The sequence below is a fragment of the Theropithecus gelada genome, chromosome 2 (genome assembly GCF_003255815.1).
Source record: "Theropithecus gelada isolate Dixy chromosome 2, Tgel_1.0, whole genome shotgun sequence".
Classification (NCBI taxonomy): domain Eukaryota; kingdom Metazoa; phylum Chordata; class Mammalia; order Primates; family Cercopithecidae; genus Theropithecus; species Theropithecus gelada.
The window spans coordinates 190,981,259-190,996,249 of record NC_037669.1 but is presented as its reverse complement, the minus strand read 5'-3'; the positions used below and the strand labels follow the sequence as shown (position 1 = coordinate 190,996,249).

The 14,991-nt window shown below is 53.1% G+C and overlaps 1 protein-coding gene across 5 annotated transcripts in view; it reads left to right on the top strand.

Moving 5' to 3' along the window:
- Positions 1-2,062: 2,062 nt before the first annotated feature.
- Positions 2,063-14,991, top strand: part of TMEM44 (transmembrane protein 44) — a 43,176-nt gene continuing 30,247 nt past the window's right edge. For 4 of the 5 annotated variants that reach the window (XM_025375649.1, XM_025375647.1, XM_025375645.1 and 1 more), the window contains exons 1-5: positions 2,063-2,395; positions 5,166-5,292; positions 8,365-8,458; positions 10,832-10,998; positions 11,211-11,297. In XM_025375649.1, the coding sequence (XP_025231434.1) occupies positions 2,259-2,395; positions 5,166-5,292; positions 8,365-8,458; positions 10,832-10,998; positions 11,211-11,297 (612 nt within the window). In that variant the 5' untranslated portion in view covers positions 2,063-2,258. The remainder of the gene's footprint in view (positions 2,396-5,165; positions 5,293-8,364; positions 8,459-10,831; positions 10,999-11,210; positions 11,298-14,991) is intronic. The other variant, XM_025375648.1, reaches the window with a different exon arrangement.

Below are 14,991 nucleotides of genomic sequence, written 5' to 3'. Positions count from 1 at the left end.
CACTGCACTCCAGCCTGGGCGACAGAGCGAGACTCCGTCTCAAAAAAAAAAAAAAAAAGAAAACACAATGTACCACTAAAATAGTGTAGCCACTTTGGAAAATAGTCTGGCAATTCCTCAAAACGTTAAACACAGTTACCATAGACCCCAGCAAGGACACTCCTAGGTATATACCCAAGAGAACATGAAACCCATGTCCACACAAAAACTGTATACAAATGTTCAGAGCAGCATTATTCATAATAGCCCAAAGGTCAAAGCAACCCAGATGTCCAACTGATGAATGGATAAACGACATGTGGTATAAAAATACTCATACAATGTATTATGAGCCATAAGCAGGAATGAAGTACTGATACATGCAGCAACATGAAGGAACCTTGAAAACATGCGAAGTGAAAGTCACAGAAAGGTCACATAGGGGATGATTGCACTGATGTGGAATATCCAAAATGGGCAAATCCATACAGACAGAAGGTAGATCTGTGATTCCTGGGCTGGGAGTGTTGAGGGGAGTGGAGAGTAACTGCCGGTGGGCAGGGTTTATTTTCAGGTGGGGGTGATGAAAATGTTCTAAAAGTAGATAATGATGTTGGTTGCACAACGCTATGCATACACTAAAAACTGCTGAATTGTACGTTTTATTTTTTGTTTTGAAATGGAGTCTTGCTCTGTCACCCAGGCTGGAGTGCAGTGGCGCCATCTCAGCTCACAGCAATCTCCACCTCCCGGGTTCAAGCGATTCTCCTGTAGTAGCTGGAATTATAGGCACACGCCACCATGCCCGGCTAACTTTTTTATTTTTAGTAGAGATGAGGTTTCACCATGTTGGCCAGGCCAGTCTTAAACTCCTGACCTCAAGTGATCCGCCCACCTCAGCCTCCCAAAGTGCAGGGACTACAGGTGTGAGCCACCGTGCCTGGCCAGAATTGTACATTTTAAAAGGACTATGTTGGCTGGACATAGTGACTCACGCCTGTAATCACTTTAAGAGGCTGAGGCGGGTGGATCATGAGGTCAGGAGTTCAAGACCGGCTTGGCCAACATGATGAAACCCCATCTCTACTAAAAACACAAAAAGTAGTCAGGTGTGGTGGCACGTGCCTGTAGTCCCAGCTACTTGGGAGGTTGAGGCAGGAGAATTGCTTGAACCTGGGAGGTGGAGGTTGCAATGAGCCAAGACCGGCCATTGCACTCCAGCCTGGGCAACACAGTGAGACTCTGTCTCAAAAAAAAAAAAAAAAAAAAGATGTTTATGGCATATAAATAATATCTCAATAAAGCTGCAGTTTTGTAGTTTTTTTTAAATTAAAAAAAATGATTTTTTCTCAAATCTGCACCTTCTGTAGAAATTTTTTTTTCAAGTCATGTCTTGCTTTAAACAAAGTTACTAAGATCAATGAGGAGATTTAAAAATTACAATGATAGTTTGTTTGCTCTCAAGAAAAACAGCCCTGTGTGCTTGAACTGTGAGGCGTGTGGCTGGACAGGCGTCGGCCGGTTCCAGAGAAAACAAGCTCCTTGGCTGCCAGGGCTGTGGGTTAGGATGACACCAGAAGCCGGGCTTGGGCGACTGCCTGGGGGCGGAGGGTGCCACTGACAGCTTCAGAAAGGAGAGTGAGACGCAGATGTGGGGGTATTTGTTCTCCAGCACGTTTGTTTCCTCCTTCCTGGCCTTGCACCCCGCCCCCCCTTTTTACTGCGCCCTGTCCGGGATCAGGACCAGGCCCCCTTCACCTTGGGATCCCAGCACCCATGGGCTTCAGCAGCGCAACTAATTGCTGATGGCTCAGGAAATGTGCGGAATATGCAGGAAGGGACGCCGTGCCTTACAGCAACCGGCAGGGACTCGGCCCTCCACGAGCCCAGCCGCCCGCCCCGCTCCGGCCAGGATGTTGGAGGTGGGTGACCGCGAAGAGGTCGGCGGGGAGCGGGCGCCGCAGCGGGCCGGGGGGCGGGGGCCGCCGTCTTTGTGCCCGGGAAGCTCCCAGCTCCCGCCGCTGGGGGGCGGCCTCCGCCCCGCCGACCCCCGACAATAGCGCAAGGGGTGGGGAGCGCGCGGTCCCGGAAACTTTTCTCCGGCGCCTTCGCCGCCGCCGCCCGCGTCCGGGAGCGCGCTTTTCTCTGCCCGCGGTCGGTGCGCTCGGCCGGAGCCGCCGGGGCGGAACGGAACCCAGAGAAGGCGGCGCTCGGGGCTGCCCGCGGCGAGGGAGGCTGCGCCCAGGTCACCGGCCCCGCGGAGAGCGCCCAGCCGCGCCATGGGGGAGGCGCCCAGCCCCGCGCCCGCGCTCTGGGACTGGGACTACCTGGACCGCTGCTTCGCCCGCCACCGCGTCTGCATCTCCTTCGGCCTGTGGATCTGCGCCGCCTCCTGCTGGATCGCCGCCCACGTGCTGTAATGGGGCCGGGGGTCTGGGGGCTGTCGGGAGGGGAAATGGGCGCCACACCCCTGCTACTCCCTCTCGGAAACCTAGACGAGGGGGTGGAAAGGGGGATGAAGGAGATGGCTGAGTGATAGGATCCAATGGAACATTGCTGTGTAGACTGAAGTGGGATACTTCTTTCCAGATCCCACGCACGGGGAAGCTGGGCTGAAAGCCAAAGGGAGGAGGCTGGGTGGTGCAGCGGATGGGGCCTCAGGACACCGCGAGCATGAGTGCTGTTGTCAGCCCTTCCCCATTGACAGGCGATGTGACCTGGGCAAGCTCCAGAACCTCTCTAGGCCTCCTATGACTGGTGATAATACCTCATAGGATGGTGGGAGGATTCAATGAATCAGTACCGTTAAAGCACTTAGTAAATGCTCATTAAACATCATTTGTATTGCTCCAGCTAGGTCACCAACTCTTAAGGGACCTTGGCAAGTCCCTTGATGTTTCTGGCCTCAGTTTACCCAAAGTCCTCCTAGGCGGGAACGGGCGTGATGATGATCCAGCTGGCCTGCCTTTGCCCTGGTCTGTCCAGCACCTGGACTGGTTTGTCCAGATGCCCACTGTAGCCTAAGTTCTAAGAGTGAATCTCCAGGTCCTCAGCCGCTCTGTCCTAGGCATGGAAATCCACTAGCAGTGCCCAGGATGGTGCCGCTCAAGCATTCCCTGGCAGGGGAGAAAGGACCAGCACCCCTGGGAGAGGTTAGAACTGTCTCCCCGTAGGCGCTTAGTGGATATTCTCCTAAGGCATTTGGTCGAATTGCAGAGACTCTGCAGCCCCACTACCCAGTGACTGGAATACAAATAAAAAGACGCCTAGAATATTTACTGTGGGCCCAGTGTTGCATTCATTAACTCTTTCAATGCCTGCCTCAGAATATCAGCACCAGGAGGTAGGTACTGTTACCCCCACTTTCAGTAGTGAGCCCTGAGGTTCTGAGAGGTTAAATAACTTGTCTGAGTGAAAAGAAAGAACCAAAACCCCAGATCCCAGTGAAAAGGGGCAGGCTGGTAAAAGAGATTAAACTGTCCAGATCAGAGGCTGGAAACTAACAAGGCACTGGACACGCATTAGCCATTTGTTCCTCACAGTCGTCCTCAGACCAGCACTGTTAGGCACTTTGCCAACCTGGCGGGGGTTAAGAGCGAGCCTCTGCTTCTCACACTGCCTGGATCTGGACATACCCATTTGTTTTCAGGGCCTTGCCATCCCTGAATCTCCCCGCTCCCCTTTCTCTTTGGAGAATGTGTGTTCGGAGCGGTGTGTGGGCTGGGTTAAGGTCAGCTGGAACCCTAGCCCCAGGAGCTGGGGAAGTGGCTGAGAACAGGGTGTGGAGCAAAGGCCCTGCGTGTGAAGCCAGACCACCATTAACTCACCTTCTCACCAGACGCCTCTGTTTTGTCCTCCCAAATGGGAGGGTTGATATAAATTATTTCTAATTTGGGTCCACCTTTGGGAGTCTCCAACTTAAGAATCTTCACTCCTTGGTCATGAATTGGTTTTAGGATCCCAGGGCCCAGATTAAAGTTGGTGTTGCCACCGTGAGCTTCAGGCTTGGGCCAGCAGGTCAGGAAATGTCGAGGAAGCCAGGCTTCTGTCCTCATCCACCATTCCCAAGGACAGGCGCTCAGAATCTGCCAAACAGGTCTAAGGATGTGGAATGAGTGCCACCCTCCAGTGAACGGCAGTGAAGCCGGAGTTGCCGCCCTGCCTCAGTGTCTCCAGCAAAGTGTAGCAAGGAGGCATGTACGACATGTTTCAGAGGCCCTACCAGTGACGCTGATAGAAACGGCCCAGCCCCTTCCTGCCCTTCCGTGCATCTTCTCCGTGGATATGGACTGGGGAGGGGCTGTAAGGGGAGAAGTGACAGTGGGGGCACTGAGGGAGGGACAGCCCAAAGTGCCAAAAGGACTCGACGTAAAGAACATGGACATAGGCCAGCAGAAGCCAGGCTGCCCCACCTCACAGATGGTTTAGAAGAATTTCACTTTAATTTATTTCAGAGAAACAAGTTGTCTTTTTAATTAGGCAATTAACTCTGCTCGGCAGTTGTCTGCAGTGGTTGGGTTACTTTTTTTTTTTTTTTTTTTTTTTGAGATGGAGTCTCGCTTTGTCGCCCAGGCGGGAGTACAATGGCACGATCTCGGCTCACTACAACCTCCACCTTCTGGGTTCAAGCAATTCTCCTGCCTCAGCCTCCCGAGTAGCTGGGGTTATAGGCTCTCGCCACCACACCCGGCTAATTTTTGTATTTTTAGTAGAGACAGAGTTTCACCATGTTGGCCAGGATGGTCTAGAACTCCTGACCTCAGATGATCCTCCCGCCTCGGCCTCCCAGAGTGCAGGTGTGAGCCACCGCACCCAGCCTGAGTTACTTTTATAACCCTCCTGTTTCCTTTTCAAAAAATAAAACACGATGGCTACTTTTTCAGCGCTAAGTAGGGGGTCATCAAACGGAGCCGTCCTGATTTGGAGTCGGAGAGTAATTCCTTTTCATTCCAAGAGGCGGTGTCTTCACAACTCATGAGGTCTAGCTCCTGCCGTGGGTGTCTGGACAGGCGGCTCTGGAGTCTTCTGAGTGTTTCCCATCTGTAAACTGAGTTCAAAACACCTGCCAAATACCCTGGGGAGAAAGCAGCCCCTGAGGGTGCAGGGTCACAGTTCCCTTTTCAGATGCACGAGTTTGGGTCCAAACTCACGGTTCCTGTGTCCTGTCCACACCCCTGTCACCCCAGGCTTCTCTATCTGAGATGTGCAAAGAAATCCAGACAGGACCAGTCGGCGCTGTGTGCTGCGTGCTGCCTCCTGACCAGTCTGTGTGACACCGTCGGGGCTGTTCTCGCCAGACAGCTCACAATCCAGGTATGTGGGGCCGACAGCTGACAGTGGCTTGGGCCAGCACTAGGAGAGGCCTGGCCTTTCTCTCTGCTGCAGCGTCGTGGCTTCTGTCTTGTTGCTTCAACATGCATAGCACAGTGTCACCTCAGAGCCTGTGCCTTGCTGTTCTTTCTGCCCCCCTCAGAGGCTCTTGTTCTGATATCCACTTGGCTCCCTGCTTAGTCCTTCAAGTCTTTGCTCAAAAGTCACTTCTCATAGCCGGGAGCAGTGGCTCACACTGTAATCCCAGCACTTTGGGAGGCTGAGGCAGGCGAATCACTTGAGGTCAGGAGTTTGAGACCAGCCTGGCCAACATGGTGAACCTTTCTCTACTAAAAATACAAAAATTAGCCAGATGTGGTGCACGCCTATAATCCCAGCTACTTGGGAGGCTGAGGCAGGGAGAATCACTTGAACCTGGGAGGCAGAGGTTGCAGTGAGCCGAGATCACCCCACTGCACTACGGCCTGGGTGACAGAGCGAGACTCTGTCTCGAAAAACAAACAAGCAAAAAAAAAGTCACCTTCTCTTTTTTTTTTTTTTTTTTTTGAGATGGAGTGTCGCTCTGTCGCCCAGGCTGGAGTGCAGTGGCCAGATCTCAGCTCACTGCAAGCTCCGCCTCCCGGGTTCACGCCATTCTCCGGCCTCAGCCTCCCGAGTAGCTGGGACTACAGGCACCCGCCACTTCGCCCGGCTAGTTTTTTGTATTTTTTAGTAGAGACGGGGTTTCACCGTGTTAACCAGGATGGTCTCGATCTCCCGACCTCGTGATCCGCCCGTCTCGGCCTCCCAAAGTGCTGGGATTACAGGCTTGAGCCACCGCGCCCGGCCAAAAAGTCACCTTCTCAATAAGACCTCCCCTGCTTATAATGGTGACCCACCTCTTGTACCAGTGTTCTGGATTCCCTTATTCTAATCTGTTTTTTTTCTATAGCTTAATCCCTAATACACTATATACTTTACCTATGTGTATTCCTTTTTTTTTTTTTTTTGAGACAGAATCTTGCTCTGTCACCCAGGCTGGAATGCAATGGTGTGGTCTTGGCTCACTGCCTCCTCCATCTCCTGGGTTCAAGCAATTCTCCTGCCTCAGCCTCCGAGTAACTGGGATTACAGGCATGCGCCACCACACCCGGCTAATTTTTTGTATTTTTAATAGAGACGGGGTTTCACCATGTTGCCCAGGTTGGTCTCGAACTCCTGGGCTCAGGACAATCTGCCTGCCTTGGGCTCCCAACGTGCTAGGATTACAGGCCTGAGCCACCGCGCCTGACCTGTTTATTACTTCTTGTATGTGAACTCCCATTAGAATGTCAGCTCTACAGGCCAGGCGCTGTGGCTCAAGCCTGTAATCCCAGCACTTTGGGAGGCCGAGACGGGCAGATCACGAGGTCAGGAGATCGAGACCATCCTGGCTAACACGGTGAAACCCCGTCTCTACTAAAAAATACAAAAAACTAGCCGGGCGAGGTGGCGGGCGCCTGTAGTCCCAGCTACTCGGGAGGCTGAGGCAGGAGAATGGCGGGAACCCGGGAGGCGGAGCTTGCAGTGAGCTGAGATCCGGCCACAGCACTCCAGCCTGGGCGACAGAGCGAGACTCCGTCTCAAAAAAAAAAAAAAAAAAAAAGAATGTCAGCTCTACAAGGGCGAGGATTTGTTCACTGCTGTATCCCCATCACTTAAAACAGCACCTGGCACCTAGTAGGTGCTCAATAAATAGTAATTTACAGCTTTAATCCAGGTAGTGGTGTAGGCTTTGGGGCAAGTGAGAAGTAGTTTCAAGTTTCCTAAAAGCCCAGGCCCTCAAACAAGCCTGTGTGGAAGGCTCCTATCCCAAAACACATATGCCCCAGAAAACCTGTTGTGCCCCCTGTGGAGGCACCTCATGGGATTGGTCTTGGCCTTATGCCCGTCCAGGTAGAAATGAAGGAAGGCAGCTCAGTAGGCAGAGCACAGATTTGGAGCGTTCTAGACCCTGCTTCGAGCAGTGTTGTCTCGAAAGCAAATCACCTTTCATTTTGGATGCCCATTCTCATTAGCTAATAGAATACAATAGGGCCAGCCGGGCGCAGTGGCTCACACCTGCACTCCCAGCGCTTTGGGAGAGTGAGGCGGGCAGATCGCCTGAGGTCAGGAGACCAGCCTGACCAACATGGAGAAACCTAGCTGGGCATGGTGGCGCACGCCTGTAATCCCATCTACTCAGGAGGCTGAGGCAGGAGAATTGTTTGAACCCTGGAGGCAGAGGTTGCAGTAAGCCGAGATCATGCCACTGCACTCCAGCCTGGACAACAGCAAGACTTCATCTCAAAAAAAAAAGAATACGATAGGTCCCAGCTCAAGTCCAATAATAATATTTATTAAAAACTTAACTACATACTTGGCACTACAGACCTTCTGGTATTGACTCCTGGAATACCAGCATCCTATGACGTGAGTGTCCTCATTATTTCTGTTCTACAGACGTGGAGACTGAAGCATAGAGAGGTTAAGGGTCACCCATCTAGTAAGTAGCAGTGCCAAGATTCCGAGATTCAAACTCCACAATGCAAGTTCTTCACCGCCAACTCTACTGTCAGAGTAGCTGGTGCCTTTAGAGGTGGTTTGCTTTCCCCAGACACTGGTCTAAACACTGCCCATGTACTGTCTCAAGTAACCCTCCTGACAGTCTTTGACGGAGGCACTGTTAGTATGCTTGTTTTGCAGATGAGGAAACTGAGGGCCAGAGAAGCTCAGTGGGCCAAAGGTACACAGCAGAGACTGCCCCATGCAGTGGGACGTGTGTGGAATAGAGCTGGGGGGCTGGGCTCTTACCCCAACCCTACTGGTGGGCATCTGCCTACCTTGGGTTCGGTCATATAAACACCTCATCTCCTCATCAGCCAAGTGGAGATGATAATGGACTTTTCCGGGGTTGGCGGGAGGTGTCCCTGGAGGAATACACGTGGAGGCACCACATCAGTGTAACCCACGTGATACAGGGTCCCGGATGACAGACGCTGTAGGGGCTGAGAAAAGATGCTTGAATGCCAAGACTCTGTTCCCGTTTGCTCCCAGGTTTTCACTGGTGCCTACCTAGCAGCTGTTGACTTAGTGAACTTTATGTTCATTCTCTTCCCAGTCTGTGGATCCAAATTCAAGTCTAATTCAGGTGAGTGTGTGGCTGTCTTTTCCTGTCTCTATTCACCCATTCATGCATCAGCATGCTGAATGCCTACCCCTTATCACTCCCTGAGTGGGTCCCAGCCAGGCACAAACAAAGGAGAAGGGCCAGGCGCGGTGGCTCACGCCTGTAATCCCAGCACTGTGGGAGGCTGAGGTATGCGGATCATGAGGTCAGGAGATCGAGACCATCCTGGCCAACATGGTGAAACCCGTGTCTCTACTAAAAATAGAAAAATTAGCCGGGCGTGGTGGCGGGCGCCTGTAGTCCCAGCTACTCAGGAACCTGAGGCAGGAGAATCGCTTCAACCCGGAAGGCAGAGGTTGCAGTGAGCCGAGATCGCACCACTGCACTCCAGCCGGGCTGACAGAGCAAGACTCTGTCTCAAAAAAAACAAAAATAACACCCCCCCCAAAAAAAAAGAAGGAGAAGATCCTTCTTTTAGGCTGCCAGCTACTTTTTAAAATGTTTGTAGAGATAGGGTCTTGCTATGTCGCCCAGACTGGCCTCAAACTTTTGGCCTCAAGCAATCTTCCCAACTCAGCCTCCCAAAGTGCCGGGATTACAGGCGTGAGCCACGGCACCACGTGGTTCATCCCTCTTTTTTTTTTTTTTTTTTTTTTTTTTGAGGTGGAGTTTTGCTCCTGTCGCCCTGCATTAGGGCTGCCAGCTTGGGGGTGTGTGCACACTGTGGGCAGCCAGAGGGAGGGAAGGGCTGCCGGTGTCAAGGAAGCATGGGGCACTAGAGCTGGGGCCACAGGCAGGGCACTCCAGGCACACAGCAGCATGGGCAAAGGCTAGGAGGAGGCGTGGAGCAGCGCTTGGGCATGAATAGTGATAGCTTAGCGTGCAGGTTTGGGGTGGTCAGGCGAAGCTTCACAGCTACTGGAAGTGGGTGGCAGGAATGGGCACGGGGCACAGCAGGCACGGCAGGGGTTGGAAATGGCTGGGCCAGGGTGAGTGGCCCCGGGTATCTGCGGCTGGGGCTTCTTGAGAAGGGTCAGCTGTGTGCTTGGGCCCTTGTTCAAAAAGGGGATGAGGGACCGGGTGTGGTGGCTCACCCCTGTAATCCCAGTGCTTTGGGAAGCCAAGACAGGCAGATCATTTTGAGGTCAGGAGTTCAAGACCAGTCTGGCCAACATGGTGAAACCCTGTCCCTACTAAAAAAATACAAAACTTAGCTGGACATGGTGGCATGCACCTGTGATCCCAGCTACTTGGGAGGCTGAGGCAGGAGAATCATGTAAACTCGGGAACTGGAGGTTGCAGACTACACCACTGCACTCCAATGTGGGCGACAAGAGCAAAACACCGTCTCAAAAAAAAAAGGGGGATGAACCACGTGGTGCCGTGGCTCACACCTATAATCCCAGCACTTTGGGAGGCTGAGTTGGGAAGATTGCTTGAGGCCAAAAGTTTGAGGCGAGCCTGGGCAACATAGCAAGACCCTATCTCTACAAACATTTTAAAAAGCAGCTGGGCGTGATGGTACATGCCTGTGGTCCCAGCTCCTTGGGAAGCTGAGGTGGGAGGATCACTTGAGTCCAGGAGGTGGAGGCTGCAGTGCGCGGTGATTGCACCACTGCACTCCAGCCTGGGTGACAGAGCGAGACCCTGTCTCGAAAATAAATCAGTAAACCCAAGGGGATGCTGCGTCAGTGTGTAGTGTAGCACGCCCTCAGCGGCTCACTGCTGCCCAGAAGAGAAACGCTCTTTTTAGAGTTTCTCAGGAGAGAGCTGGGCAGTGGCTTACACCTGAAATCCCAGCCACTCATGAGGCCAACGTGGGAGATCGCTTGAGCCCAGGAGTTCAAGTCCAGCCTGGGCAACCTAGTGAGACCTCATCTCTAAAAGAAAAAATAAACAGAATTGCTCAGAGGAGTGCCTATCTGATATTTCAAGGACAAAGACACTGCTCATTGCTGTTTGTCCTGCGCACAGTTCCCGCTGGTGCCATCACTGATTCACCGGTGGATGCTTTTACCATGCTTGCACCAGTTCTGCTCTGCAGAGGTTGGAGAAACCACCAGGGGATGGTGCCTTATCCTTAGGAGCTCTAGTCCAGCAGAGGCACTGCTGTCTACATGCAGATGCATATGAGAGAAGAGAATGTCATCTGTGCCTAAGGAAGGAGAACAGCACGTTATGGGGGTGGGGTGTGCAATCGGTGGTGGAGAGGAAAGGCTGCTTGAAGAGGTGGCACAACTACAGGGCCCTGAAGGGTGGGGAGGAGCTGGCCTGCAGAATAACCTGGGAACCCGTTTTGGCGTTGTGTGGGGAGCTGACACCAGTTCTTCCCACGCAGCTATCTGACAAGGTCTAGGTTCCAGGAGCCCTGTGGGATTTTGTTGTCTATTGCAGATCGGGAAGCCCGAGAGAGGAAGAGGAGGCGGCAGCTCAGGGCCAGTGTGTTTGCCCTGGCCCTGCCGCTGAGCCTGGGCCCGTGCTGGGCTCTCTGGGTTGCTGCCCCAAAGGCTTCAGCCACCATCCGGGGGCCACAGCGGAGGCTGCTGGCGAGCCTGCTGCAGGTGAGGCTGGGCCACCCTGGGGAGGACTCGAGGTACTGCATGTCCTGCCAAATGCCTGGGGTGGGATGACACGGGGGCTGGGGGAGTGGGGTTAAGCCTGCCTTTGTTGGAAGAAACCTCTGAAAGCAGAAAAGGAATCCTGAGCTTTGTCTGTTTCTTGGGGCACATGGACAGTCTGCAGAGTGCTAATGGTGGATCACCTGTTCTTGCAGGAAAATACTGAGATCCTCGGCTACCTGCTGGGTAGCATTGCCGCCTTTGGCTCCTGGGCTTCTCGGATCCCCCCTCTCTCCAGAATTGTGAGGCTGGGGTGGGGCTGGGACTGTGGGTCACATGGCAGGTCTTGGGGCATCTGGGAGCATCCTGAGAGGGTCATGGGACGGGAGTGTGGTGTCACCGTGTGTGCATGCACGTGGACTCAGCTTTTTCTGAAGAGCATTGGTGTGTATGGCAGCAAGGAGGGGATGTGTGTGGAGAGGGGCAGCCAGCCCAGGGCATCCTGAGGACGGTGGGAGCCTCTCGGGGAAAACCCGTGGGTTCTTTCCCATTTCCTATAGCACATGAAAAGCAGGCTGTGAGGAAGAAGCCCCTGAGGCTGGCTAAACCCATGAGAGAATGAGATTGGAGAGACTCCAGGCAGTCAGGTATGAGGTTCTGTGTAGATCAAGAGTGTCTTAGGCCGGGCGCAGTGGCTCACGCCTGTAATCCCAACACTGGGAGGCCGAGGTGGGCGGATCACTTGAGGTCAGGAGTTTGAGACCAGCCTGGCCAACACGGTGAAACCCTGTCTCTACTAAAATACAAAAATTAGCCAGGCATGGTGGTGTGTGCTTGTAATCCCAGCTACTCTGGAGGCTGAGGCAGGAGAATCGCTTGAACCCAGGAGGCAGAGGTTGCAGTGAGCCAAGATCATGCCATTGCACTCCAGCCTGGGCAACAAGAGCAAAACTCCATCTCAAAAAAAAAGTGTGTCTTATTGGCAGGCATTCTCCAGGCATCCACATTGAGGGAGGCCCTGTGTCAGCCAGTCTTGTGGGGGATAAGGTGTGAGCAGGGGCGAGCGCTTGCCCTCCGGGAGCTCACAGTCTCATGGAAGACACAGGAATGTGAAGCAGCATCTCCTAACGCTCCAAGAAAGATAGAAACAAATGTTTGGGGTGTCAGAGAGAGAGAGAGAAGGCTCCTACGCCCTTCAAATGAGCAAGGGTGAAAACTGTTTACACTGCCAGACTGTGGGGTGGGGGGAGACATCACGTTGCCTCAGGAGGGAACGTGAATTTGAGGACACAGGCTAGGGAAAGGCCATCGACAGAGGAGAGCGCACAGGAAAAGCCCCCATGCGTGAAAGCGCCTGAGAAACGGCGAGACACTGTGGACGTGTGACGGCTGCTCTGCCAAATCTTCTCTGCAGACGACTCTGAGACAACTGTTCCTGTCTCACTGACGGAACAGTGGGTAAACCCAGCACCATGACATGTCATAGACCCATTTAGTCTAAAAAGAATAGGCTGGGTGCGGTGGCTCATGCCTGTAATCCCAGCACTTTGAGGGGCCGAGGCGGGCGGATCACCTGAGGTCAGGAATTCAAGACCAGCCTGACCAGCATGGTGAAACCCCGTCTCTATTAAAAGTACAAAAATTAGCCAGGCGTGGTGGCGGGTGCGTGTAATCCCAGCTACTCTGGAGGCTGAGGCAGGGAGAATCACTTGAACCCAGGGGGCAGAGGTTGCAGTGAGCCGAGATCGCGCCATTGCACTCCAGCCTAGGTGACTGAGCAATACTCCATCTCAAAAAAAAAAAAAAAAAAAAAAATTACGTGCCCAGGAGCGTCTTGGTTGAATAGCAGCTCCGGGGGACAGCATTCAGGGCTGGAGGGTAGTTCATGGTGGTTGGTGAAGTCAGTGAAGCTGCATTCTGTGCTGTGACTGCCAGAAGCCTCGCGGGGCTGGGCCTCATCAGCGGGTGTCCTGTCTTTACATTAACGGAGGGGAGAGTGGCGAGCACTGGGCTCAGCTCAACAGCCCACCGGGGTGGCTCTCCAGGGTGGTGCCAGAGCTGAGAGACCAGGTTGCATGAAGGCCTTTGAAGAAGGCACTGTGCCCTGACCACCTGTAGTAGCTCCCTAGGGCTGTCATAACAAAGTGCCACTAACTTTCAAAAACAGAAATGTATTGTCTCAGTGCCAGAGGTCAGAAGTCTGAGATCAGGGTGCCGGCAGGGCCATGCTCCTGCAGGTGCTGGGAAGGATCTGTTCCCAGATCCAAGTGATTCTTCTGCCTCAGCCTCCTACAAGCGTGCACCACCATGCCCAGCTAATTTTTGTATTTTTAGTAGAGATTGGGTTTCTCCATGTTGGCCAGGCTGGTCTCGAACTCCTGACCTCAGGTGGTTCACCTGCCTCGGCCTCCCAAGTGCTGGGATTACTGGCGGGAGCCACCGCGCCTGGCCCCTTCCTGTTGAGTAAAAGGAAGAACTTCAGGGTAAGACACTGCACAGTGCCTGGCATCTGGAGAGCCGCCAGCATTACCCCTGCCTTAGGAGGTAGTCAGCTCCCCATCACTACAAGGTATTGAAGCCTGAGGGCCCCTGGGCAGGACAATAGAGTGAAGTTGCACTAGGGACTCGGGAAAGGAAACATGCTGTATTTCTAGGTATGGAGCTGCTGCCATCTCTCTGTGACTCTGGTTCCAGGAAGAAGAGCTCAGAGCTAGGGTACCCTTCGTAGGGAGAAACCCAGCAGGGTTTGGGGTATTCTGGGAAGCCAGGCAGCATGGCTTCAGACCCTGGCTCTCCCAGAAGCTGCTCCTAATTTGGCCGTGGTGAGGTTGCTGAGGAGAAGATGGCTGGGTCGCTTTGGTGGCAGCGTTCCCATTGCTCCAGGAGGGAGTCCTTGAGTGGGCCAAGGGGCACGAAATGCCCACTGATGAGTGAAGCCTTGTGCTGACACCAGGAGTCCTGGCAGCTGCAGAGACCATCCGAGGCCTGTCCTGCCTCTAGCCCTTACATGGATGTGCCAGGCAGCCCAGGCTGGGGCGTGCCGCCAGCCTCTGTCCTGTCTGTAGGCAAGGCCTGCCTAGGCTGGAGAGGGACTGCCACGTCTCGTCCAGTCACAATCCAGTTCCGTTCTTCAAGCAGTGGTTAAGCACCTACTGTATGTCTGGCACTGCAGGTAAATAGAGCTCTCCATTTTTCTCAGGGTCGGCCCCAGGACTGACCCTGGGAAGAGACTGCTTTGGAGGACAGTGGTCACTGTCACTGGCTTAGCACGGGAACGAGGGCAGAGGGCTCCCCAGCGCAGTTCATCCTGAGCAGCAGCGAGAGCAAGGCCCAGCCCCGCTCTGCCCGCCACCTCCCCTCTGGCCGTCAGTGTCCTCTCTAACATGGTGGTGGGTGCTTGGGTCGGGGCGGGGGGGTCCAGGCACCTCTAGCCATAGCAGTGCTGCTTCCTGTGTGAGGTAGGAAGGGCCGAAGGGAAAGGGCGTCGTCTCCACCCTCAGCCTCTGGGCGCAGTGGGCCAGGGCTCACCCTCCCAGCCGCTGCTCCCCAGCGAAGCGCGGCACTGTGCCCTCTCCGCTACGCAGTCTTCTGGGGGCAGGCCAGACACAGGGAGGCCTGGGGACAAACCAGAGGGGACGCAGATTATTTTTGAGAGTTAAATTTAAAGTGGGGCGAAGTTGGCCACAACATGCTTTTTCTCCGGAATTTTTCTCATTCCCTAGCCAAGGTCTATGTATCTGTAAGTATGGTCATCAAATGAACATAGGTAATGAGTCATGTAATGAGTTTATATATGTATTACATACAAACTAAATTTTATATGTATTATATATAAACTGAATTATATATATAAACTAAATTATATATAAACTTAACTATATATAGTCTAACTTACATAAAACTAAATTATGTAAAAATTATAATTTATATATGAGCTTATCTAATGAATTATAATTTTAAATATATAAATTTAAATATATTAAACTCATTAGAGTT